The sequence below is a fragment of the Myxocyprinus asiaticus genome, chromosome 37 (assembly GCF_019703515.2).
Source record: "Myxocyprinus asiaticus isolate MX2 ecotype Aquarium Trade chromosome 37, UBuf_Myxa_2, whole genome shotgun sequence".
Lineage (NCBI taxonomy): Eukaryota > Metazoa > Chordata > Actinopteri > Cypriniformes > Catostomidae > Myxocyprinus > Myxocyprinus asiaticus.
The window spans coordinates 16,363,411-16,390,963 of NC_059380.1; the positions used below are offsets into that span (position 1 = coordinate 16,363,411).

Genomic DNA, 27,553 nt, shown 5'->3' on the forward strand with positions numbered 1-27,553 from the left:
CCCAAGACTCTCTCTATCTGAACTGCAGAGCCTCTGACATTCTCTCTTTTTCTCTCCCTCAACCTTGCTTTTCTTTTCCATCTCCTAACTCACAGCTTTTCTTCATCCTGCATTCACTTTCATATTTCACTCCCCCTCCTTCCCGTTCTCCGAGAGCAGACACAATAAATTCCCACGCCCAGCCATCTCCACAGAAATGAGAGAGCAAAAGGGGAGCCCTGTCCCTTTAGTTTGAGGAGGTCATTAAATCTCCAAGGGAGTCTTGCAAGGTCTCAAAAAATATGTTGATCTGCAACCTTCTCGAATGCTGCTCTGCATGCAAAGCTTGATAAATTTGGTATGTTATGTCCCTGTCTCCTCTGATACTGTGTTCTTGAGTGTGTTCTAAAACAATAGTTCACCTAAAATGAAAATTCAAATCTAATCCTGGTCAGGCTGGTCTGTTGGCTGGTTTTAGATTAGTTTCGGGCATGTGTCTTGTTTAGGCAGGGTCATTGTTTAGTCACCCTCATTATGTTACACACCTGTGATATTCTGTTTTCCATGGAACACGAAAGGAACATTTTTAAAGAATACTAATGTTGATGACACGAAAGCACACAGTGACCATGGACTGTCAAGCACCAAAAAGGACATTACATAAGCATTTCACCCTGGCACATTAAGACACAGGTTTGATGTCAATGATGTCAAAGTACATTATTTCTTTTGTGTCTAGCACACAAGTCATATGGACTATTATCATGATGCTTTTTTATCTCTTTGGACAGACGCTGTTACTTTATACTTTTGTTGTATGGAAAAGTGCAGCTCAGAGATTTTTCCAAATTCATCCTTTTGTGTTCCATGGAAGAAAAACAAAACAAAGATTTGGAGGTGGGTGCTCTTGAGGAGATGCTCTATTAGTAAGAGGAGACCTACCTGAAGAGGAAAGCACTCAGAAACACTAAATGGCAAAAGGTTAAAGAGAAAAAAGCCCTGAAAGAGACTTCTCTCTGGAGTTCTGCTGTCCCCGCCACCCCAGGCGAGTCATATGTGGTGGCGGATGCTCACCCCCGTCAACCAATAAGTGAGCACCTTCCACCACCCCCCTCACTTCCTCCACCCCACGAACATTTATCTTCTGCCAGGAAGCAGGACACTCCACCAGGCCATTACTCCACCCTGATGGACATAAATGGGCTTTGCGGTCGAACCATCAGTCAGATCCGTCTTTTCTCAAATCGTCCCACATATGTTTAGAGAGTCAGTTCCTCTACACGAGAACACCCCTTCTCCACATGAATATACTTTCTCCTGGCTATCTATGCATGAGGCTGATTTCCAAAGCCATGAATAAATAGCATCTCTTTTTCCAAGCAGATCCTTATGTAGCCCTGTAATGGAGTTATTTAACTTATGCAACCAGTAAAACTGCATATATCCATATTACCACAGAGAGCTACACATGATAGCAGGACCAGTGAAAGCAAAAATGGTATCCTAGGAAGGCTATGTTCAGAATTGGACACTATACACTCAATACTACCTAAAAAATGTTTTTAGAACTACTGTATGTGAAACAACATGCATTATACGATGATAAACATTTCAAACAGCCCAACACCTGCATGTTTAATTCTGTGGTACCCAGTTATCTGCTCGGAAATAAAAACAGATTAATGAATTTTTTATCTAATTTTGTGAAAAAAACGTGGTTACACTTCACAATAAGATTCCATTTGTTAACATTAGTAAACATGAACTAACAATGAAGCAGCATTACAGCATTAATTAATCTTAGTTAATTTTAATTTCAACATATACTAATACATTTTTTAAAATAAAAAGTAGCATTTGCTAACATTAGTTAATGTACTATGAACAAACATGACCTAACAATGAACAATTGTATTTTTATTAACTAACATTTACAATGATTCATTAATACTATAAAAAATATATTGTTTATTGTTTGTTCATGATACCTAATGCATTAATAATTGAGACGCATATTACTTGTGACTCTGTGGGATAAAGCGGTATACTGTAGTATAGCTACTACACATTTTTGCAAATGTAGTAAGTCATCTGGATATTCCATGCAGACAGAAAATTCACACTATATAGTATAGCAGAAAAAAAATATTTCTTGGTTTATGTTGACAAACCCAACATACTGTTATTCTACAGACATTGTTCAGGGGTTTTCCAAAATCTCTAAACCAAGACCAAAATTATCAATTGTAACTCCGCTTTTATGCTACATCCTCCAAACTTGGCACAGACCTTTAAACTATTCTAACTCGGGTTTCTGTGTCTTTTTATCTGATCAGACTTACTGTTTTCACACAGCGGACCATCAAAAATCTGAAAAATAATTTACAGAATGTTCAAATGGGCCAAGACTATTCAAACACAAACTTTCAAAAACTTCAAATGTAAACAAACCCACAGAAGGCCTTTGATCTGTTTTAAGTTGCTCTCTCTCTTTCTCTCTTGCTTTTCTTTCTTTTTCTGTGCATCCATACATTCATCCATCTATTTATTTATCTGAGAGTTTATCTGACTATCTGGCTGTTCATTTTACTGCAATGTCTGTATAACCATCAAACTTCATTCCTTATTCAGAGTAATGCCATCTTTGATTTTTGACAGAAATGAGAGTGAGGATGTGAGGGATAGACTTACAGAGACTCTTTAATGTCTTGTACTGTTGTTTAAAGTGTTTTGGATCGTTCCGATGACGAAACATTGAAAAAATATCTTTCAAGGAATTTCAGTTGACAAAAAACTCACACGAGAAAACACGAGTTGAGGAAAATGAGATGCGATCTAGGACCTTTAAACAGCTTGAATGCCATCCCTCACAGCCTCGTTTTAATTCACGTCAACAATCTGATATGGTTCTACTGTGAATAAGGTCTATTGCCTTGACAAATTTTGCCTTTTTTAAACTTTTATCTAGTGTTAGTGTTAGTATTCTATTCCGAAGCTTTTACAACTGTAGAACACATCACTGAAGCATGGCTATAATAATGTTTGGAGTGGAGATAGTTATTTAATTTCACAGGTTTCAGTTGGGGCCAGTGGACAATTGGTCAGATGGTTCAAAACACAAGAACTAAACACACACGCACTAAAGGCTCCGTCACCGATGTGCTGCGTGATGATTGATCGCTTGCGCTTACATAACAGGAGTCCCGCGGGTAGAGCCATTTTCAGGCATCCAGTTGTATTGACAGCTGCAGAGATCTCAATGCACACACACATATACACATCGCTTATTAATTTCAAGTCCTTGAGCTTTGCAACATACAGTGCCCGTAATCTCCCTTAGAGGACCCAATTATAGATGTCCCAAACTATAATGCTTAGCCGTGAGTTTCGACGGACCTGCCTGGTGTCTTTAGGCAATTAGGAGCTTTTGGTTGAGTCTGCATGGACCTTCTAGAATCAGGGTCAGCAATTAGAGTGTACTCACTTCAATACATTAATGACGTTAATCGAGTGGGGTGAGAGGAAAAGCCATTTGCATTGTACACTACTGGCATGTTGTTGAGATTAATTACTGCTGTGTGTTTTCTAAATGGTAAACAGTTATTGTAATCCAAGCTTCCATTTAAAATGCATAAAGACTTCAGAGGAATTCAACGTACAGCAGAAAGACTATAAAGAGAATATGTGATGGCTGTTTTGGTGGTGTTTAGATTTTATAATGAATATTTCTGAATGCTGTGGACTTTGATAAACCACGCTAAGCATGTGATGATCCTCAGTTTTCGCTCATGTAAGCAGCTCGGGTGTTACATCATTATATACTGCTGAAGCGCTTTTAAATGAAGTATTCCCATCCACAGCTTGAGAGGAAAGATTACAAATTAATAGGATGAGAGTTTTCAGAAATATCCAGCACTCTGTGGTTTGAATGAGAAGCTATTTGTTTTCTATTACTAGTCTACTGTCCAGTTTTTTCAGGGAATAGCACTGATGCATTGATTTAGGTGTCAAAAACACAAAATCACTTGTTTAGGTTTTAGGTTTCCTATAAATAGGCCTATTTTTTGTATTAACCCTTAAATACATGGGTGTTTCGCCAAACATTTTTACACACCTCTGGTTTTTAGTAACCTGGCACATATCACAATTGGATCTACAAAATGCCCAGATAGTGTCAAATCTTCAAAACATTTTCAAGACAATTAGAAAATAATAGAATAGAATATATTCAGAAACATTTTAATGTATTTATTTTTCATATATCATATGATGCAACAAATATAACTTATATAGATATGAAATCATCATAAAAATATCATTTATGGAAGCACAAATAAACAGCGACACTATTACATATCTCAAGTCTTTAATGACCCTATACACTTTTGGTAATTAAGCCGTTATAAAAAATATAAATGTATATATATTTTATTATTATTATTATTTATTTTATTTTATTTTTTTGATGAACATTTACAACATTGAAAAGAGGCTGCAGTAGTGCATATCAAGCTGGGCTGTTTGACTAACAAATGTACAGTTATCTGACAGAAAGACAGTGAACTTGGCTGACAGATCCTGGTGTGCGGAGGAAGGAGTTAGTTTGCTGTTTGCTCTGAACCTAAGAAAGCATGCAGGTAAACATCTCTCCTGCCATGTTTTTTCCCCTCTAGGCAGAGTTTGGGAGATCTTTCTGATCAAGTGAACACAGACATGCTTCTGTGGTTAGAACTAGGGGGACTGAAAACAACACGATAGTCCTTCACTCTTTTCTTTCTCTCTCTATCCCCATCTCGCTGTGTGTCTCTATTTTTGAGAGAAGCAGAGGCAGGTGGGATTCTGTCACTGGAGTATGCAGAACACAATCTACAGATCTGAGTCTTTCTCATTCCCAGCAATTCCACAAACAGAACAAACACAGTATAACTTCACGCGTTAAAGACGATGCAAACTCCATGAAGGATCTGTCTGAAAATAGGCTACCTTGTGTTCTTAAGCTGTTGTGAAATGTTTAAAAGGGAATGGTTCAGCAGGAGACTTGCAGAATATCACATACAACATCAAAAGCCACATTTAAACTATCAGAGAATATCCAGATTACAGTTCCTGGAATTTTTTACCTAAGGCTAAATCTGTTCATTTGTTTGAAGTCTAAACAGCAAAAAAAAAAAAAATAAAAAAAAAATAATTTTTCACATAAACAATGGTGAGCACGATTCGGAGACTGTATTTTCACTCTAAAATTACATTTTACACTACTGAATAAAAAAATTAAAAAAAAATTAAAAAATCCAACTCGCTTTAGGAACCGCTCTGTGGACATTTCACGTAGAAACTAGAGCTCACATGTGCCAATACATTCAACCACACTTCCAGCTTCAGCCACTGGGGGAAGTGATTAGAATTTCGGTAAGCACAGACAAATTTCAGAGCAGAACTTTTGACTTACTGTTGTCGAAATGACACTGTGATAAGTCTAAATATACTGGACACTGACTGCACTGTCTGAACAAACAGATGTGATTTTATCACTTGCAAAATGACAGTGTAGACAATCAGTCTTTCAGGTTTTGAAAAGCAAACTGGAATTGGGTGCAGTGTGAACAAAGCCCAAGTCACCAATTTCTGCATCAGACAACCCAAAAAAATAAAAAATTATCATAATAAAAAATAATAATAATAACAATAATGTATATTTAGAGCAATTAATTTTATATAAAAATTAATGTGAAAAAAAATGAATGTAATTAATCATGCCCCCGAATTGTAATAAGTAATAATCCTGCCATCGGAGCAATTCAAGCTTGAAGTACCACCTGTTTTCAGCAGGGGGCCATAAGCGAAACTCAAGCTGTATAGTAGGGATGGGCGATACCACATTTTTTTATTCGATATGATACCGATACTTTTTGTTACAATTTTAATGATACCGATTATTTCTTAAATGGGTATGTGGTTTTTCAAAATAATGGTCATTTAAAAAAAAAAAAAAAAAGATCATTACACTTAGAGGCAAATCACATGAAACATACTGGCCATTAATAACAAACTTATTACAAAAGAAAATATGAGCAAAATTAAATAAAATGTTTGTACTAATTTGTGTAAAAATTATCCCGTATTTTACAGAAATTTTGTTATTAAATAATAATAAAATAAATAATTATAACATAAATATTAATAAAATAAAATAAAATACCAACAAAATAAAACATCAACAACATAGACATCAAGGATTTCCTACCCAGGACTTTGTATCGGGGATCATCCACCTTCAAAAAATGATGGAAACCTGCATCCTCACCATTGAAAGGTTGCAGGTCAGTAACAATCATCTTGGCCAGGCTCCTTGTGATGTCTCAGGCTCTTTGAGAGATCATCTGAAAAGGAATAAAGGTTTCCCATTACAAAAGGGAAGTTGAATTCTAATTAATTAATATATATAACTATTTTAGAATATAAATATATATTTTTATTCTGATTACCCTCATGTAACAACACAATTTTAAATTAGATTGTGATGATGATGTTTAGGAATTTATGGTAGACAGTCTGACATGGCAAAAACATAACCTCTGCCACTTCCTTGGCAGAGGTAATAAATAATAACGGTGCTATCTGTACCTGGATAGTCTTTGTCTCCCTGAAAACTCTCCTGCAACGTCTTTTGTCGGACAGAGGGTGGTGCAGGAGGATGTATGGGAATCTTCTTGTTTTTGTTCCGCCTCCTTATAACTTTCAGGGTGTTGTTTGAAAATGTTTGAATAGGTTACTCGTGTTGCTGCTGTGTGGCACTTCCTTGTCACAAATATTGCATCTTGCTATATTTTTATCTACAGGTGAAAGGTAGCACCAAACCATGCTACATTTCCTTTCTGCCATTCTCTACATCTCTCTCAGTTAGATGCGGAAGTGTGCGACTGTGCGCGGCTGCACACTCGCTTCTTAAAGTCATGTGACACGGGCCAGCTAAATATGTCAGGTGTTTTGGCACAAACATTATACAAAAGTACTGAAAACATTTGAAAATAATGCAGAAACCCAAGTTTTTTATTTATATAATTTTATTTTTTTTAAAGAATCAATACCTAATAAGTAGCTTGTGAGTATTGATCCTGCAGTATCGATGCGCCCATCCCTACTGTATAGGCCATGCGCAGCTACAGAAAACATCCTGGTTACTTTCGTAACCTCCATTCCCTGATGGAGGGAACGAGACGTTGTGTCAATATAGTGACACTAGGGGTCACTCTTGGGAGCCCCAGACACCTCTGATTTTGAAAAAAAGGCCAATGGGAATTGGCAAGTGGAATTTGCATGCCACTCCCCTGGACATACGGGTATAAAAGGAGCTGGCTCGCAACCACTCATTCAGGTTTTGTGCTGAGGAGCCGAGACAAGGTCCTGGCCATTTCAGCGGGTAGTTCAGTATTGTGGCAAGAGGGACACAAAGTCTCGTTCCCTCCATCAGGGAATGGAGGTTACGAAAGTAACCAGGACATTCCCTATCTATCACTCACTCGACGTTGTGTACACGTGATGTAGAGACACTAGTGGTCCCTATACGAAACGGCAAAATAAGCTGAACTGTGTTACGTGGACTGGCGATGCGAGACGGGCAGACCGCTGTGTGCCTCATAGCCAGGGCAACAGGTAATCACGTAACCTCCCCCAACGCTCTTATGAGCGTCGAACGGTCCCTTCGGGGACAAGTCAACTGCCCAAAAATAGGGACAGGCTAGCCCAGCCGTGGCCTCTTTTCCTCTTTTTTCTCCCCAAAAAAGAGTGGAATCTGTTTACTGTTGGGGGCCATAATTGTCTACATCGGGGGGGTGTCACTCCCAAGGGGAAGACACCACGGAGACCACACCCCGTCCAGAGAGGGGGGAGATATTTTGAGTGGAAATACGTCACATGGTCTTACCGAATCTTGTCGGAAGTATGTCATGTGGAGAAGTCCCATGGTAGGTTCTACCCGAGGGGGGAGGAGCTCTACAAACACAGTGACCGGGGGCAGAGGAACCGTCTTGGAAGCGTCCGTCGTAACCACGACGCATCTGGAGATCTGCTCTAGGGGAACCCCTGCCCGTAGAAATGCTAGGTCGGTCCAAGGACTGAAGAAGTGGCGACAGATCTGCGTGACGACCACGCGATGTGTCCTGCGGCACCATGCCCATCTCGGGACTTGAGTCTGAAGCCAGTGCTGAAGCAGTCTCAAATGCATCAACCCAAGCGGTGTGGCCACCGCTGAGGATGCCATATGCCCCAGGAGCCTCTGAACATTTTTCAGTCAGACTGCTGTTTTCCATCTGAACGCCATCAGACAGTTCAGCACCAACTGTGCGCACTCATTCATGAGGCACGCCGTCATCGAGACTGAGTCCAACTCCAAACCGAGTAAAGAGATGCTCTGGACTGGGGAGAGCTTGCTCTTTTCCCAGTTGACCCGAAGCCCCAGCCGACTGAGGTGCATGAGCACCAGGTCCCTGTGCGCACACAACAAATCAGGAGAGTGAGCTAGGATTAGCCAGTCGTTGAGATAGTTGAGGATGCGTACGCCCAGTTCCCTTAGTGGAGAAAAGGCTGCCTCTGCGACCTTCATGAAGACACGAGGGGACAAGGACAGGCTGAAGGGGAGGACCTTGTACTGGTATGCCCGGCCCTCAAAAGCAAACCACAGGAAGGGTCTATGTCAAGGTAAAACCAAGACGTGGAAGTACGTTTCCTTCAGGTCTACCGCCGCAAACCAATCTTGATGCTGGACGCTCACTAGAATACGTTTTTATATCAGCATCTTGAATGGGAGTCTGTGCAAAGCCCAGTTCAGTACTTGCAGGTCCAAGATTGGCCGCAACCCACTGCCTTTCTTCGGTACGATGAAGTAGGGGCTGTAAAACCCTTTCTTCATCTCAGCCGGAGGGACAGGCTCTATCACACTCTTTCGCAGAAGGGTAGCGATCTCCGCACACAGGGTAGCGGCATTCTCGCACTTCACTGAGGTGAAGCGGATGGCGCTAAACCTGGGCGGGCACCTGGCGAACTGAATCACATAGCTGCGTAGTTGTTCAATAAATTCAACAAATATGTCACGGCTCCAGTGAGTTTGTCGGTTTGTTCTGTTTAGTTTGTTATTTCTCTCCCTCATGTTTCACAGGTGCTCCCGGCAGGCATGATCAGTGTTTCCATGCCACACTAATTAGCGTGCTAGCAGCACCTGGTTCTCCGCTGATTCACTCCCTAATTAATCCCTTCATGTTGTCAGTATCTTTGCTAGATTGTTGTTTGGTGTGAAGTAACTTACCACACACTCTCTGCCTAGTTGGTCCTGTCTCGTGTATCTGTTTGGTTGTCCGTCTGTGCACACATGTCGGGAGTGTGGTTGCCTTCCAGTTTGCTGTACGCTTGTTCTCTGCATTCATGAATCTTCAACAGAGGATCCCTCGTCTCTGCCCGTATGTCAGGAGAGTGATTGCCTTCCAGTCTGCTGTACGCTGGTTCTCTGTACCTCACTATGCTTCAATGGAGGATTCCTCATGAATTTACTCACCTACGAACACACTATTCATGGAGTCCTCACGGATCTGCCCAATGTGCGGCCACGGCACGCACGCATCCACGAGCTTCTCCCCCTGCTACTGCAGCCGGTGCCGGGTTCTCCATTCTTTGCCAACTTATCAGACTTAAATGGTTTGTGTTGCTATTTGTTAATAAATCCTTTGAACTGTTCCTCTGCTCTTGGGTCTCTTTGTCTCGCTCTGTGACAATATATTGGCTAAGGCCACTTTTTGTATTGTCTTATTAATGTTTTACTCATCTGCCACAATCTAATGCATTTTAAATATCTTAATGTTGTTATAATATACGGTATATTATATTTATAATTAAAATAAATTCATAATTATTTATTCATTGAATATTATTATTAGAGTGTGATTAAATATAAATGAATTATAATTATATAAATTAAAATATAAGGTTAATTGATCAGCATATCACGTAATTGATTTGATAAAATGTTTAATCGATTGACAGCCCTAATATATAGTATACAGTATATACTGTATGATCAGCCACAACCGTAAAACCACCTGCCTAATATTGTGTAGGTCCCCTCGTGCTGCCAAAACAGCGGCAACATATATATATATATATATATATATATATATATATATATATATATATATATATATATATATATATATATATGATCTTGACCCCAAGTCTTTTTATATCAGCAGTAGCCTCTGTGTGTTAGCAGACAGCACACTTTAATCAGTCCACTCAGATTTTGTGTGATTTGGAGACAAATAACTGGGCAGGGTTATTAGTTACATTTATACCCCATATAGCAGGGTTATGATCAAGTAATGCAGTGCTGAATAATATAAGAGGTTTTCCAGTAAATCAGCTGAAAGGTTAGTACTTTAGTTTTACAGCCTGGTTGTAGTAAATTAAAGGCACTGACAGAGAAGTCTTCACTAATATTAATTTACTAGTCTTTTATTTACATTTCATTACAAAATCATAGTCTTTTTCAGTATATAAAAATAAAATGCCATGCAACAGGAAAAACAGGAGGCTAGCTGTTATATTACTCTGCAAAAATTGTACGCTGAACCCTTTAAAACATAAAATAGGGCAATATTGATGGCTACACAGAATATTAAGGTATGGAATTACTCTAATTAAAATGAATGATAACTGCAGTGTTCATGGGGCTGTACAAACCCTAAAAAGGCTGATTGACATCTGACCTTTAGCTGGGTTAGCTTTGAGTAACTGTGTTTTATAAAAAGGATGAGGTATTTTTAGCACTGACTAGATGAACAATTACAGCTTATTACACCTCTCCTCAGCACTAACTATTGATCCTTTGCAATTTTATCTAGTTTTATGCCAGCTTGCGGAAGATTGCAGAAATTAGACTTGTAATTATTTCCCTAAACAAAAGGGAAGACTTCAAATTCTGGGTTGGAAGAGTTTTTTTGTCAAGTCTTGAAGAATCATCTTTGAACTCACAACCACAGGAGAATCAGAAGACGTAAACAGAGTAATCTGAAAGCAGGGTGGATGTAATTTAAATTGTCCCAGACTACGCCAGCACATTCAATAACAGTTATCAATGTTTTCTGCTCTATAAATACCTAAAGAGAGTGGATGGAAATCAAGGTATAATGGTTTTACAGATGCATATTGAACATGACATGCTTCAAAAGATGCGAGTTCCCATAGCTGGGTAGTGACTGCCATACTCAGAATATCAAAAAGATTTATTTAACAGTCACTCTCCAGAGGCAGAGTTTTACAGCTCTATGATCCTGATGGAATTTTCAAGGTTATGCTTTTAATGCTCATTAGACAAGTGGGAAGATTTTGAAATATATATTTAATTGGAGGCATTTGTATGGCATGATCTGATTTTGTGTCCTGGAGACTGAACAAACTCATTCTGAGCAATATCTGAATTGCAGAGAAGAGAACACATGCAGGCCACAGTCATTATCTCAGCCTTGTGAGAGTGAACATGGTGCCAACTCATTTGGGAATAATCAGAGTCCTTTGAACATAGCGAACACTTCAATGGACTTTCTCCACAAAGCAGTTACAGCAGAGGAAGGACTGCTGCTGCATGGAACTGTAGAAAGCTCAAGAGGGAGAGGTGTGCTAATCAACAAGAGTAAGAAAATGGCTAACACTAGGGCTGTGTGATATATTGAATATTTACTAAATAAGTACATTTTCATTTATGACAACTAGCCACAGATTCCTTCCTATATCGAATATCAACAAAGGGCAGATTGTTATTTTTTATTAAAAAATGTTGTGCTATATTGCCCAGTACTTGTTAGCACCATGGCCTTATCTGTCTCACTTATCCTTGCATGTTGGTAATAACATCCCCTTCAATGTACAATCGCTAAGCAAAGCGTGATGCTTCGTTAGTGTCCTTCGGTCTTTACCTACTATCACCAGAGACTCACCAGTGATGAGATCTTCAAGTGGAAGCCTGAAGCTCTTTGGGATTGCATTATCAATAAATCATTACTGTCTTTTTGTAGCAAAATTTCTCCGGCATTCTAATGAGAGCTGCTTACACAATCCGCGGCCCTACTACAAACAACCCAACAGCATATTATTGCTATTTGTACACAGCCTACAAGAGCAGCCACGCACTAATGCATAATTTAGCTGTGCTTTTCCTTGCTTTCCTTTCTTATTGATTGTATGTGGCATACAATGGAAAGGAAGAAAGGATTTAAAGGAATATGAGGAAAAACTGGCTTGTTGTACACAAGTCTGGTATCATAAAAAGAGTCCTAATTGTCTGATGCACTTTCGGCCCCCTTTTGACAGGAAATAATCCATCATGATCATCAGCTCTTTTTAAACATTCAACCAATGTCCGATAGTGCAGATAATTGCAGATAATTGTCATGCCAGAATAATTTCTTTTATTATCCAATACTGATGTTTGGCCAAAACATTGGTGCACTTCTATATTAAATATTTTCAAACTAATTTTACCATCAAAACTCCAGTCTTTGAATTAATTAATCAGTGTCCAAACAATAAAAAAAACTACCAAGCCACTGAACACAACATTGGATCACTATAATACAATATTGCAAACATCACAACATTCTTGTGGAAGCATCAGCCAAGCAGAATTGTTATTTTCCTGTGGCTCCAGAATGCTCACATAGCATTTACAGCTGATTACAAGTGATTGACTCAAAAACTTCCATGCCCGAATTGAGTGTCCATGAGCAAAGGTGGTAGAATTCAAATTGCGTACTTCCGAGAAGCCATGGGCCAGCTGAGCAACCTCCATTGAAATGAATGGAAATACTAATTGAATAGCTCTCTCCAGGTATTTTCAGGTATATTTCCTTCATCTTGAGGAGCTTTCAGACCTATTTAGAACCATTTTAAAAACTGGTTAAAATGACCTGCAAGAGCAGCCTCCTTGCTCTCTACAGCTTTTTATACCTCCAGAGCAAATAAACTCATTAACCGCCACTTTACACCATTTCTGAAGAATAAACGTCCCTCAATGCAGAGGATGAATATGTTTCATGAGCTCTCATAGGAGGGGGTAATGTACCATAGAGAACATAGTTTAATGCAAATATGCATCAGCTCAGTGAATACTGTATATTTTAGGAAAAGCTTCCAACTGTCTCTCGCTGCCTCACAAGAGTTTTGTGTGGAGAAGGGTTCTAAGAGTTCAGTTCCAAGGTGAAATATCCATGGTGTGGCGCTAAAAGTGAGTTACATGTTCTTCCAAACAAATCAGGTTTTTAAGTTTAATTTTCTATCAAGTTTTAAATCAACAAAACTGACCTCCCTAACCTAAACCAAATCGTTAGTGTCATAAAAGCAAATGTGAGATGAAACATGCAATTACTGAAGCAACTACGTCATTTTGTTGCAAGTGCACCACTCTATCGGTTGAGCTACCGCACAAGATGATGTTTGAATAAGCTTGTAAATTGGTTATGTAATGCAAACGTTAAAATGTATTGCCTTACAAGTCATGCATTGCAGTAAAAGTGTTGTGTCATAAGATATCATTGTGTGAAGAACAGAGTGAAAATAAGTGATTATGAACTGATAATATGCTGTTTTTTGTGTGATTTTTCTGAAAGTAAATAAGGCATTGTTGTTGTATTGTATATAAGGCATGTTATTCTGGTAAATCATTAACCTCCTGAGACCCCCGCATGACTGCTGTGTGCATTTTCCATTTTCCAACTAGCAGCACCTAATAAACAAGCAAAAAAGAAAGTCAGATTGTTTTTCATCAAATAGTTTATCATGTTTCCAGGAGTGTTGGTGTTTTTGAGACATTATAGACATTAAAGCATATTTCCTATAAAGCTGAATAAATAATTCTGATTGAAAGTAATGGTCAGTATCATCAAATCACTGCCAACCATGTTAAAATAAAATTTTGCATTATTATATTCTTTTCTAAATCTATTTATTGATTATCATTGTCCCATGTCTGCCAAAAATGTTGGGTGGTCCAAACATCATCTGCAGCCTGAAACTGAACTTTTGGTTGGATTTTAGGAGTGAATGAATGGATGCAACCTTTCTCCCTTCCTTTCTCCCTATTTAGTGAATGACTTAATCTCCAGTGTGCTGTCTGTCTGCACTGGTTTCAGAACAGTTTGAAATACACTTTATTGTCATCCTAAGTCCATATAAAGCCTTTGAAAGCAACATTTTTCAGCTTTTGGATGAATAAATTATTCTCAGTGTGAAAATGCATAGTAAATAAATAGGAATGCATTTACTAATGTTAATGAATAGAACCGTATTGTACAGTGATAACAAAATAAAATAAAACAAAATTGATATTTAAATTAAGCTAAATGACCCACAGATGTGTTATAGTTTAAAAGTATTCAAAATTTTCTAACATGTTTTTTCAAATTTTGAGGGTCCCATTTTCCACATAGTATGTGGACTTCATCTTTATCAGTTCACTAATGTGTGAAAAATTAATGGATTTTTTAGTGTCATATCAAACAAAACTAGAGACGCTACTCTTTGTAACCAAACAGGTTTCAGTAAAAAAAAACTTAGAGGTTTCTTACCTGAGGCACTTTTGTTGGCTCCGTACCACTTCATGGAAATCGACTTCACGCTGTTGTGCACGTGACGCAGTGCACCAGAATTTTAACCCTTAAATGACAGTGTTGAGTCTTGTAAACAGTATGCAGTTGGTTTTAATTCAGTTACATTATGCATTGCATATAGCAAAGCCAAAATACAATGTCCACACATGTGGACACGGGATCGCACAAGGTTAATACACAACGGGTCCTAGGCTGCATATTCAGGGGGTTCCACGATCAGCAAGTGGTATGAAGAGATTAAAGTTCTAACCAGTTGATATTATGCAACCTATACAAATAATATGTCACTTAAAACAGGCTCTAAATGTATCTATATTTAATAGACAATATTTATTTTACCCAAGGTTGGATTATGGACCCGGCCCCAGGGCCCCAGACTTCCCCGGGTCTCATAAGCCTTTAGGCCTAATTGGCTTGAGACTTTCAATTTCCGCTAAACACCAGGGGGCTCATGTATAAAACTTGCCTTAGATTTAATCCTAAAAGTGTGCATAAGCACAAAATAAATACAATACGCACATATTTACGGCAAGTTTTATTTTTATAAATTCGGATGTGTGCCTGGGAAATTGAAATGCCTATTTTGTGCATACGCAACATTTATACATCCGTCCCAAGAGTCCCTTGATGTATACATTGCAAGCTGACTACTGACCACGATCCAATTCTTTCCACACTGAGCAGTGGTTTAACACCCACAAGACGAGAATTTGACAAAATACACTTATAGTCTTATGAGGCAACATCAAGACAAGACATGTTGAACACAGCAGACATGGGCTATACATGTCACAAGCTGACAATAACTTCCAGTGTTTGGCTGACAGTAACAGCTATTCAACAACAACAACTGCTAGCATTTCTCTGCTCCCTGGGTAGCTTTGATAAGTGCAAACTGATGAAATATTGACATTGGAGTTTGTATCCGAAACATTTTATTGGTATGAAATCATTTATGAGTTGAGCCCTCTTTCCACAACAGGATGATGCAAGTTTTGCTCTGCATAGGCCCTGTGGGCCTTGCTTGTATCCCTAAGTCCTCCAGTCTTATTGTAGATATTTGAAAAATAATTATTGAATCAAAAACATTTCAGACCAAGCCATTGAAAAGAGCTTTTTCAGATGCTGAACTAAAGCAAAATTAGGTGTATTGGCCTGACCTTGGTTAAGAAATTTTCCCAGTGTGGAAAGACGAGGAGAACAATAAGCCTAAACAGCCAATGCTAGCCTATCCCACGATACATGAGCGGCATTCATTATCTCTGAAGTGGAAGAGAGGCAAATATAAAATAAATCAAGACCTTGGTTTTTCTTTGCCTCAGGGCTCCATTGTTAGCTTAGTTTCCAGGATACTATTTACCATCTATGCCTTTTCGGGGAAATGGAGACTAGCTGAAGTACCACACCATGTACGTTTGTGTTAATATAATTAAACACTGTATGCTGCTTTGAAGAAAGGAAAAAAATAAAATAAAACCCTCTTGGTACTATAATGAGCTCCCTTGAATGGCACAACAGATTTGCTTAAGTATGGACAAAGCCACTTAAGCTCCCAAATCCATCATTTGAAGGGTTGAAAAAGTGTCAACAACTTAACAAAGGTATACTGCATTCATTAGTATGTTTAATGCTTTTGTAAATAGACAATGGTGTCGTTCACTGAGGCAAAGTGTTTTTCATATGGTTTTCTTTCTTCGTGAGTCCATAAATAAATGTGTAAGTGACGCCAACAGCACCTTTTGAACAACAGCTGTTTGGCAGCATCACAGATACATTTGTTCACCTTCTGTTGTCTCTCACTAAGTCAAATGATGTGTTTAAATGCCAAAGAGACTCTCATATGTGACACAAATCACCACAACTGCTCTCAGACAATCTGGGGCCAGATCCAAATATTCTGAACAGTACAATTATTTATGTTTATTTGCTTGAATGTGATCCAAATTTGGAGCATTTTGACTATTAATGTGCTGATCATTGGGTAAAGACCTTAGAAAGTCAGAAACTTTCTCATGCAGTATTTGTCTGTGGGGGAAAAAAAGCATGTCTAAATGTAAAATGTTTCAGTATGTACTGTAAATCTTTGTCTTTCTGTGGGGTAATTGCAGCAAGAAATATTGTATTTTACATTATTTTTAAACATGGATTAGGGAATAAATACATTTCTATGACTAAATTGAGTAAACAATGAGTGTTTCTTGCAAAAAAATAAAATAAAATATTTTGTGTAGCTTCAAAATACTTGGAATACAAGTCAACTTTGACTTGTATACAGTTAACTTTTATGTCATTTTTGGACCCTGACAGCCCCAGTGCAAACTCACCTTTCAGTTGCATGGAAAAATTAAGCATCAACTTCTTTTATGTTACATGGAAGAAAGACAGCTTGTTTGGAACCCCATGAGGGTGCAGTCACCTTTGCACGGCGGATTTCTGCGGACGGATGTTGAGCACATGTGAAACCAGCAAGCAGCTAATTGCCAAGCAGTCTCTTTTTAAAGGAATATTCTGGGTTCAATACAAGTTAAGCTCAATCAACAGCATTTATGGCATAATGGTGATTACCACAAAAAATAATTTTTGACTCGCCCAATAATTTTTCTTTTAAAAAAGCAAAAATCTGAGTTCCAATGAGGCACTTACAATGGAAGTGAATGTGGCCAATTTTTTAAGGGTTTAGAAGGTAGAAATTTGAAGCTTATAATTTTATAAAAGCTCATACATTAATTCTTCTGTTAAAACTCATGTAATGTTTGAGCTGTAAAGTTGTTTAAATTGACATTTTTACCGTCATTTTAGAGTTTTAGGGATTGTTGACATAGTTTTAAAATTGGCTATAACTTTACACAGAAAAGGTTAGTAAGTGAGCTTATCACACTAAAATCATGTTAACATAGATATTGTTTATGTCTTGTGGCTATAACTTGGAAAAAGTATTTTAACGTGCTAAAAATAAGTGTAAATGTGACCGCACCTTGGTCATTTCAATTTATATATGCATATATACATACACACACTACCAGTCAAAAGTTTTGAAACACACTCATTCTTTATTATAATTTTTTTTCTTCACATTTTAGAATAATAGTAAAGTCATCAAAACTATGGAATAACATAAATGGAACTATGGGAATTATGTTGTGACTAAACAAAATCCAAAATAAATCAAAACTGTGTTATATTTTAGCATCTTCAAAGTAGTCACCCTTTGCCTAGAATTTACAGACATGTACTCTTGACATTTTCTCAAACAACATCTTGAGGTATCAACCTAGGATGCTTTTTAAACAGTATTGAAGGAGTTCCCATATATGTTGGGCACTTATTGGCTGCTTTATTATTTGGTCCAAGTCATCAATTTCAAAAACTTATTTCTTTTAATTAAATTTAGTTTATAATGAAATAAATTAATATGGTGGCACAATTATGTTTTTGTGTACAAAACTCATTTCAAATATATAAGCATACGCCTTCAGATCAAAAGATTTTTAAGATCATGAGAAAAATTTCAGTCAAGTGTTTCAAAACTTTTGACTGGTAATGTATGTATATATACAGTTGTGCTCAAAAGTTTGCATACCCTGGCAGAAATTGTGAAATTTTGGCATTGATTTTTAAAATATGAAAATGCCAGTCAGAACTGTTCAATCACTTTTCCACTTCTTAATAATTCGGGGATCTCTTGATACCAAGCCAAGGTCAGGTAGACCAAGAAAGATTTCAGCCACAACTGCCAGAAGAATTGTTCGGAATACAAAGAAAAACCCACAGGTAACCTCAGGAGAAATACAGGCTGCTCTGGAAAAAGACGGTGTGGTTGCTTCATGGAGCACAATACGACGATACTTGAACAAAAATGAGCTGCATGGTCGAGTTACCAGAAAGAAGCCTTTACTGCGCCAATGCCACAAAAAAAGCCTGGTTACAATATGCCCGACAACTCCTTGACACGCCTCACAGCTTCAGGCACACTGTAATTTGGAGTGACGAGACCAAAATAGAGCTTTATGGTCACAACCATAAGCGCTATGTTTGGAGAGGGGTCAACAAGGCCTATAGTGAAAAGAATACCATCCCCACTGTGAAGCATGGTGGTGGCTCACTGATGTTTTGGGGGTGTGTGAGCTCTAAAGGCACGGGGAATCTTGTGAAAATTGATGGCAAGATGAATGCAGCATGTTATCAGAAAATACTGGCAGACAATTTGCATTCTTCTTTTTGGACTTTCCAGCAGGACAATGACCCTAAGCACAAGGCCAAGTTGACCCTCCAGTGGTTACAGCAGAAAAAGGTGAAGGTTCTGGAGTGGCCATCAGTCTCCTGACCTTAATATCATCGAGCCACTCTGGGGAGATCTCAAACGTGTGGTTCATGCAAGATGACCAAGGAGTTTGCATGACCTGGAGGCATTTTTCCAAGACGAATGGGTAGCTATACCACCTGCAAGAATTTGGGGCCTCATAGACAACTATTACAAAAGAATGCACGCTGTCATTGATGCTAAAGGGGGCAATACACAGTATTAAGAACTAAGGGTATGCAGACTTTTGAACAGGGGTCATTTCATTTTTTTCTTTGTTGCCATGTTTTGTTTTATGATTCTGCCATTCTGTTATAACCTACAGTTGAATATGAATCCCATAAGAAATAAAAGAAATGTGTTTTGCCTGCTCACTCATGTTTTCTTTAAAAATGGTACATATATTACCAATTCTCCAAGGGTATGCAAACTTTTGAGCACAACTGTATATATATATATATATATATATATATATATATATATATATATATATATATATATATATATAAATAAACACACGCAAGCACACTATGAAGGCTTTATGCTTCTTTTATTGAAATAGAACAAATGAAGTCACCTTCAAAACTTGTGAAACCAATATCATAAAACCAGCTCACTCCAAACAAATCTGCAGCTGTCAGACCATAAATCAATCCCTTTTAAAAGATAAAAAAAAAAAAAAAAAAAAAAAATTACATTTGCTTTACATAAGAATAAATGTTTGTTGACACAAGTGCTGAGACTACAAAGATACAACCAAATCAAGACGAACAATATTAGTATGACACAATCACAAAGATGAAAAATACAATATTTACACAAACAGAGAGAAGGGTTACAGAATTTACATAAACTATATATATATATATACACATACATATGTATATATACATATATATATATATATATATAGGTGATTCTGGAGAATAAATATGACAATGGCACAAATCCACCCTCTTTTGCCTTTTAGAAAACCTTACCCCCAAAATCAACAATAAAAATCACTTCTAAAATGTATGCAAAATGCAGGCCATGTCAGACATTGCTTTTGCAGCTCTTAGCATTTTTCACTCTAATGCAAAGGACGGATGTCTATAGCTTTATAAAAGCTAGAAACTAGATTAGCTTAGATTTGGGCCTACCTCATAAAATGTTAAGAAATACTTTCAGTGGTTAATAATTGAGTGATTTTTTTTTTTTTTTTTATCCCTCTAATACAAACAGAAAAATGTAAGTTATTAATGTCTCTTTATCTGTTAATTAAATGTGTGCAGATATTGACATCAAGTCTTCCTTCATTTGGTAGGACACACAGAACTCTTCTGAACCTGTAAATTAAACCTGGAGGTGGAGGCGTGGGGGCAGACGTGTACCATTATGAGGAAGTTAATTGCAATATTGTAGAGTGCAGGAAACAGCCGTGCACTAAGTTCAGATCAGGTGAGTTGTGGATCGGCTAAAGGTATGGTACTTCCTCTCAAATGCAGAGGACAGGTTGACCATGGACGGGGAATGAACTGCCTGCAAAAAACAAAACAGAGAAGCAGATGTAATACAGTGATGAAAGGATAGAATTAGGGTTTTTAAACTAAGTCGACACACAGAAGCCTGAAATATGCAGGATTTTGTGTTTATTCAAGTTTGTTCAAGAAAGGTGAAGAGAGGAGGAGAGGAATCCATGTTAATGATATTGGCTTCACAATCTTGCTCTGGTATAAATACACACACAATTGACCCTTGTTTAGTGTTGGCACTTCAGAACCGACAGCATTACCCAAAGGAAACACCTACACAGGATAATAACCTACACTGTATTCTTCCCTCAAAATAGAGATGTAGGGGTGAACAAAAGTTTAGCAAACCACAAACCCAATTTATTCTGCTTCCCTCTTAATGTGCCCACAGATGTAACAACCACCAGGTGCTTTAACACACACATATACACACTCACACAGCATAATCCTATTAATTAGCATTGCTTAGTAAGAATTAAGCTGGCCTTGCTTCGCCTTTGGAGGCCTTTAGATCAATAAAGATGGCCAATGGCAAATGAGGGGGAAAAAGCCATTTGATAAATTGCCTTCACAGGGCTAAACTACACATTAAAACCCAGTGCAACTAACACTCCAGTCTACAAATGCTACCTTACAGGACCAAATTAAAGGGTGGATTGGAGATTGTCACGTTTATCAGCCCCTTTCTGACTTTCATGGCCATAGATCATGCCAATCGCGATCTCGTGAAAAATACGTTTTATGAAAAAGGCACCCTTATCATGCCAGAGATGTGATTACGTCTTTATATGAGAAACCAAATCTTCCTCATATTGAGAATCATGGAACTATAAAAGCATCTTAAACCACATCTTTTTACATTCAAAGAAAGTGATTGGTGGCTGAGGGTAACATTCTGCCTATCATCTCCTTTTATGTTCCACAGAAGTAAGAAAGCCATACGGGAATGGGACTACATGTTTGTTATATTGGAACAACATAAGGGTTAGTAAATCGACAGTATTTTTATTTTTAGGTGAACTGTTCCTAAAGTGCTCGTCTATAATAAATGAGTGCCACCATAGCCCATCCATGAAGAAGTGAGTTAGTGCACCATTCCCAGATGAGAGTAAGCCCCTGTGAGTAAGAGAGGCAGAACTGCTCACATTCAAGAGTCCTATAGGAGGGTCTCTTTCCGTGGGGACCCGGGGAAACTGTGCTGCGGCTCTGGGGGTGCCAGCAGCTCTCTGCACTGCCGCCCCGGCTGAGCTACAGCCTGGGGTGCTGGGAGGGAGAGGATGGATGGTCTGGGCTGGGTTTTGGGAGGTGCTGGTTCAGTACCCCTCTCTGAACTACATGCTGTGCGGACACACACCGGGACCCTGAGCCGCGGGGCGTGATCCAGAGAGTTTGACCGCTGAACCACAGCACCTTTAATAGAGCCAGTCAGACTGAATGTAGAGGCAGAACGAGACATCTACACTCATGAATAGAGAGAGAGAGAGAGAGAGAGCAAGAGAGCACGCGCATTAGCCTCATCTGGTTGCATCACACGGCAAAGTGCTCCTGCCTCACAATCCCTCTCTTTGAAACTGAATAGGAAGTGAAAAATTTGAGTGTGATCTGGTTACAGACACAGGGATTTCTCAAATATTTAGCAGTGCATGAATCACCTTAATGAAAAAGGTAAAAATATCCTCTTTCAAATGGAGCAAACAGAGAGAGAGAGAGAGAGAGAGAGAGAGAGAGAGAGAGAGAGAGAGAGAGAGAGAGAGAGAGAGAGAGACCCCTGATGCTGAAGGAAAGAAATGCAGAAAAAGTGGATGGCCAAACTAAGCTGTTGCTGTAGGTTAAATGCATCCAAATGTGTCAATGCATTTCATGCATACTATTAACGTTTACCTGCAGGAAACAACAAATGAGCAACACGACTGTGCGAGTCATTTTTGTAATGCCTGTTCACACCAAGTCTAATGTGACTAAATGAAACAAAAAAAAATACATAAAATTATAACGAATATACCTATTTTAACCAATGGCAAATTTTCGTCCTTCACTGGAAAAAGCTTGGAAACCTGAATGAACTGTTCGGCATCAAAGTGAAAGAAAAGAAGGAATGTGCCTATCAGTCTGACATTTTGGATTCAAGGTCTATTTCCATCAAAGTGCAAATATTTGCTGCAAAGCATGGTTTTGAATCAGAACAAAGCATTCCTAAGGACCTATTCACCAACATTTGTCCATCAACAGCAAGTTAAAAGTGAGAATGTTATGGACATTAAAGGGTTAGTTCACCAAAAAAAGTAAATTCTCACAGTTACTCACCCTCATGCCATCCCAGAGATGTATGACTTTCTTCTTCAGAACACAAATTAAGATTTTTACCAGAATATTTCAGCTCTGTAGGTTCATAAAATGTAAGTGAATGGGTGCCAAATTTTTGAAGCTCCAAAAAGCACATACAGCCATCATAAAAGTAAGCTTTTTGACTCCAGTGGATTAATAATGTGTTCTGAAGCGAAATGCTAGGTGTAAGAAATGGATCAATATTTAAATTTGTTTTTTACTAAACATTCACGAGGGTCGAGGTCAAGCGCATTGGCAAGTTCACGTGAGAAATGATGCGTGAAATACGAAGGAAAAAAAACCCGGAAGCGCAGTGTTGTTTACAACAGAGGAGCATAGAGAATCATAAATAGATGCCTCATTCAGCTGGTTGGCTACATCAACTGCGCTGCTATCTTGGAATGGTGAACAATGAGAGCTGTTTGAATCTGTTTGAATGCAAGTGAGTGAGTGGAGGAGATGCCCCAGACCGAGCTCCTTGCTCAGACTGCTGCTTAAACTCCTTTTGTGTCGAAAAAGTACTGCGGTTCATTGAAACAGCTGCTAATAAGGGATCTATGTATGAATATCTATGTGGTGTAGGCTTACGTGCTTACGTCAGGCAAGAGGCAGTTTCAACTCCACCCTAGTCAACGTACAAACCTCAACCTGGCCGGAAGTGAACATTGTAAGTAAAAAAGGACTTAAATATTAATCTATTTCTTACACACACATAGTGTTTCGATTCAGAAGACATTAATTAGACCACTGGAATCATATGGATTATTTTTTATGATTATATATACTTTTTGGAGCTTAAAAAATTTGGCACCAATTCACTTGCATTCTATTGACCTACAGAGCTGAAATATTCTTCTAAAAATAATTTGTGTTCTGCTGAAGAAAGATGGTCATACACACCTTGGATGGCATGAGGGTGAGTAAATTATGAGAATTTTGATTTTTGGGTGTACTATTCCTCTAAATGTTTTCAGGAAGAGAGAGAAGAGTAGCCTCTGTGCTGAGGTTAGGACTTCAGATCTTAAGAAAGAGAGAAAGTGTGTGTGTGTGTGTGACTCACAGCCAGTGTGGAACTGCTTGTCATTCGTCCCATGTGATCTGGGTCTAGGCCAGGACTCATCTCATCTGGGGTACTATTGGCCAAAAATGCCCTCTGAAGCACACGCTTGGGTGTCTTAGTGAAGGAGAATGCTCTGGTGACCTAAAAAGCAAACACACTCAATTAGTATCACTATTCTTATAGCCTATACTGTAGCTGCAGCACAAAATCAAGTTGGTATTATATGAAACTAAGCCACTGGTTTGCGAGCTGTTAAGACACTACTCATAACTATAAGGATTCTGTCTTCATTTACTCAAGTTCCAAACTCGTATTACGAGTGGAATACTGGCCACTCTTTTTCCATGTAATAAAGTAAATGATGACTATGGCTGTGAAGCTCAAATCACAAAAAAGCAACTTTAAAGTATTATAAAAAAAGTGGTCTATTTGACTTGTGCACATTATTCCTAGTCTTCTAAAGCCATACGATAGCGATTGTGAAACAGCCTGAACTCAAAGTCGTTATTTACTGAAAATCTTCCTCAACAGTGAGCCGCTAACCACTGCAAATGGCTCATTGAGTATCAAACTTGAGAACCAAATCAGTTCAATTTGTGAACAATCATTCAGACCAATTTTTTGTTTAATTGGTTTAATAAACTGATTGATATGATTCGGTTCAAGAGTGACTCATTCGTGTAAACGGACATCAAACTCACTAAGGAGTGCTAGTGCTAATATCAAGATTTTCAGTGAATAATGACATTAATATCGCTCTGTTCCAAAAACAAAGTTATTGTACAGCCTCAGAAGACTGAATATAGCGCACAAGTCATATGGTCTACTTTTATGATACTATGATGGTGACTTTTCGTCATTTTGGAGCTTGATTGCCACTGTCCTCATTAAATGTTCATTATATGGAAAATAGAGGCTAGGATATTCTCTAACATTTCTCCTTATGTGTTCCATGGAAGATAGAAAATAATATGGGACTGAACTGGCACGAGGGTAAGAAAATAATCACAGAATTTTCATTTTTTTGGTGAACTAATCCTTTAATGAGACTTAAAAGTGAATTTGCAAGTGTGCAGTGTCTGATTCATTATTAATATTTTCAGGATTCTTCTCCTACCTTCTTTGACGTTTTCTTGATGGCCCTGGATGCTCGGCTAAGCGTGCTGTCCATGTCCTTTGTGCTCACTTGGACAGAGTCCGGATCAGTGCTCTGAATAAGATCCTCCTGTTTAAGACACGGATTATTAAATAAATACACAGCGATTCTGCTGGCCTGTCAAAATGCAAAGAGAAGCATCACTGTTCAGCCTTCAAAACAGCTGGGGCTTCTTGATATTCAGAGCAGCAGAGTGTGAATGTGGGCTGCATTTTCCATGGGTGGCGTGTGGATATGACACCACCTTATGGACGGTCTGAGAACTGCAGACCAGCCTAAAATGCATAGTCCGGCTTGTTTAATTACAAATGGAAATACATACATCTGTCTGCCTCAGCCAATTACATGTGCCGTTTGGGCAGGGCTGGGCTCGTCTGCGAGAAGGACCTGTGGTTCTGTGGGTTGAAGATAAAGACGGTGCGTCTGAAGTTTAAAGTTCAAGTACAATTCCTCTCCTAATTACATTAATCTGCTTTCCAGTTTAGCCACACAGGACCATCTAATAGGATTAGCCAACACCAAAAGGCCCATACAAACCTCCTAATTTATAGCCACAATAAAAAGAAAGCAGAGCTAATAAAATAAATAATTGAGTTCTGTTCCAGACCTGAGGGGGATGATCTGAGGAGGAAGTGACTATGTTTCTGTGTGTTTGAGTGTGAGCATGTGTGTGGGTTTGGGTGGTTTACGAGGACATTTTAGGTTACAAACTGGTAATTACAAGGGTATTATGCTATAAATGTGGTTTATGAGGACATTTCTAGTGTCCCCATAATTAAAATCGCTTAAAAAAAAAAAAAAAAAAAAAAACACATACTAAATGTAAAAAATGCAGAAAGTTTTTTGTGAGGGTTAGGTTTAGGGGATAGAATTTATAGTTTGTACAGTATAAAAATCATTATGTCTATGGAGAGTCCTCATAAGGATAGCCGCACCAACGTGTGTATGTGTGTGTGTGTGTGTGTGTGTGTGCGCATGCTCACCGCATCGGCTCTGCAGATCGTATTGGCCACTTGACGACAAAGTGTCTTGAGCCAAGCAGATTTGAGGGTGTCTTCGGCCGTCAGCTGGAAGCTGAATAACAGGTTCTGCTGTTCCGTAGGCGGACGTACCACCAGGGCGAAGGCATTCTGACACTCTAGGAGAGAGATAAACACTAATATACACTCACACACATTTGGACCCCATTGACTTACATTCTATAAAAAAAATTAAAAAAAATATCCATACATTCTTTAAAATATCTTTTGTGTTTCGAGAGACAAGAAAGTCATACGAGTTTGGGACGGCATTAGGGTGAGTATAGGATGATAGAATTTAAATTTTTGGGTGAATTATCGCTTTAATATGCAGAGACAAATATAAGTAAACAATTTATAGCTTGATCAATTGATCAGTGCCACAAGTTTGGGGCACGCCTATGTGTTCCTGCAAGAGGAGAATCTCTTTATAGATACAGATTAAAGTTTGTCAAATTTCCAGGCTGCAGGATGTGATCTTCATCCTTAATGTACTATTTCATTTGCAATAACACCAGGGTTTTGAGGCTTGACTGGTTTTAATGAGCTAAAAATGCAGTGATAGTACGTTTTTATGCTCGCCACTAAACCAGACTAAATCTCTCTCTCCAGCATGTTGATTGTGAAAACTCTGAGAAAATAAATATGAAAAATAGCCCATGGTGGGATTAAGAATGCAGACGTTCCCACCAATCTCACCCTCTGTGTCCTGGATGTCTAAAACTCTCCTGATCTGGGACAGAGGCATCAGGGTGATGTGTTTGAGCTGGGCGGGTGGCCGCGTCTGACCCAACGGACTCCGGAATGTGGTTATCACCTTGTGTCTCTTCCTGGCAATCTACACATAAGGAAATCACACACATTAAACCTTAAAGGGTCATATAATTATTTCTTTTATTGAGATCCACTTATGCTAGTAAAGATTTTTTGATGGCAAAATCAGTCCTATTTTAGTTATTCGTGACCCTCATCTGATCCCTTTAAAGCATGCTACTTCCTTCATAATATAGGAATGTAAAGTGTTCTCTCCTGTACTAAAGCGGAATGGTGGGGAGTCCTTCAGTGCTTTAGAAGAGCCAAAATGTGTAACCCAGAGCTGGGGTGACAGATAAGCATACAGAGGACTTTCTAAATGAATAATTGATCACTCAGAGGCTTCCTTTTTCCCTGCACTCATTACTTACTAGTCTAGACCCAGCAGCGAGTAAAGAGGACCGTTACCGCATGCCAGCACACACGGGCGGACCTCTCCATGGTGCTTAAACGTATCCCCACTCTAATTGGGGAAACAGATCGGAGAGCAGTGACAGCAAGCGTTAACTGCACATGCATAAATTATTCATGAATTTGTTCTTCAACAGCACCGGATGTCCCTGAACTGAACGTGTGTGTGAGGTTGCAGTGATTTTGGGAAATATCTCATGAAAATGGTGAGAAGCTGAGGTTAAACTGAGATGACCGCGATCTGGGTGTGTCAGGGAAGACCTAGACGGATTTAATTCAAACTTGTCCAGGTCACATTTCACTGCAAAATTCAAAATAAATCATATTT

The 27,553-nt window shown here is 38.5% G+C and overlaps 1 protein-coding gene across 7 annotated transcripts in view; it reads right to left on the reverse strand.

Annotated features, from left to right (window-relative positions):
* Positions 1–19,451: 19,451 nt before the first annotated feature.
* The window catches only part of LOC127428059 (protein ECT2-like), a 44,754-nt gene continuing 36,652 nt past the window's right edge, over positions 19,452–27,553 (reverse strand). For 3 of the 7 annotated variants that reach the window (XM_051676103.1, XM_051676100.1, XM_051676104.1), the window contains 5 exons: positions 26,701–26,839; positions 25,966–26,120; positions 24,944–25,051; positions 23,827–23,967; positions 19,453–20,448 (listed from right to left, as the gene is read on the reverse strand). In XM_051676103.1, coding sequence (XP_051532063.1) covers positions 20,359–20,448; positions 23,827–23,967; positions 24,944–25,051; positions 25,966–26,120; positions 26,701–26,839 — 633 coding nt within the window. In that variant the 3' untranslated portion in view covers positions 19,453–20,358. Of the gene's footprint in view, positions 20,449–21,545; positions 21,898–23,826; positions 23,968–24,943; positions 25,052–25,965; positions 26,121–26,691; positions 26,840–27,553 lie in introns of those variants that run through there. The other 4 variants (XM_051676099.1, XM_051676101.1, XM_051676102.1 and 1 more) reach the window with 3 other exon arrangements.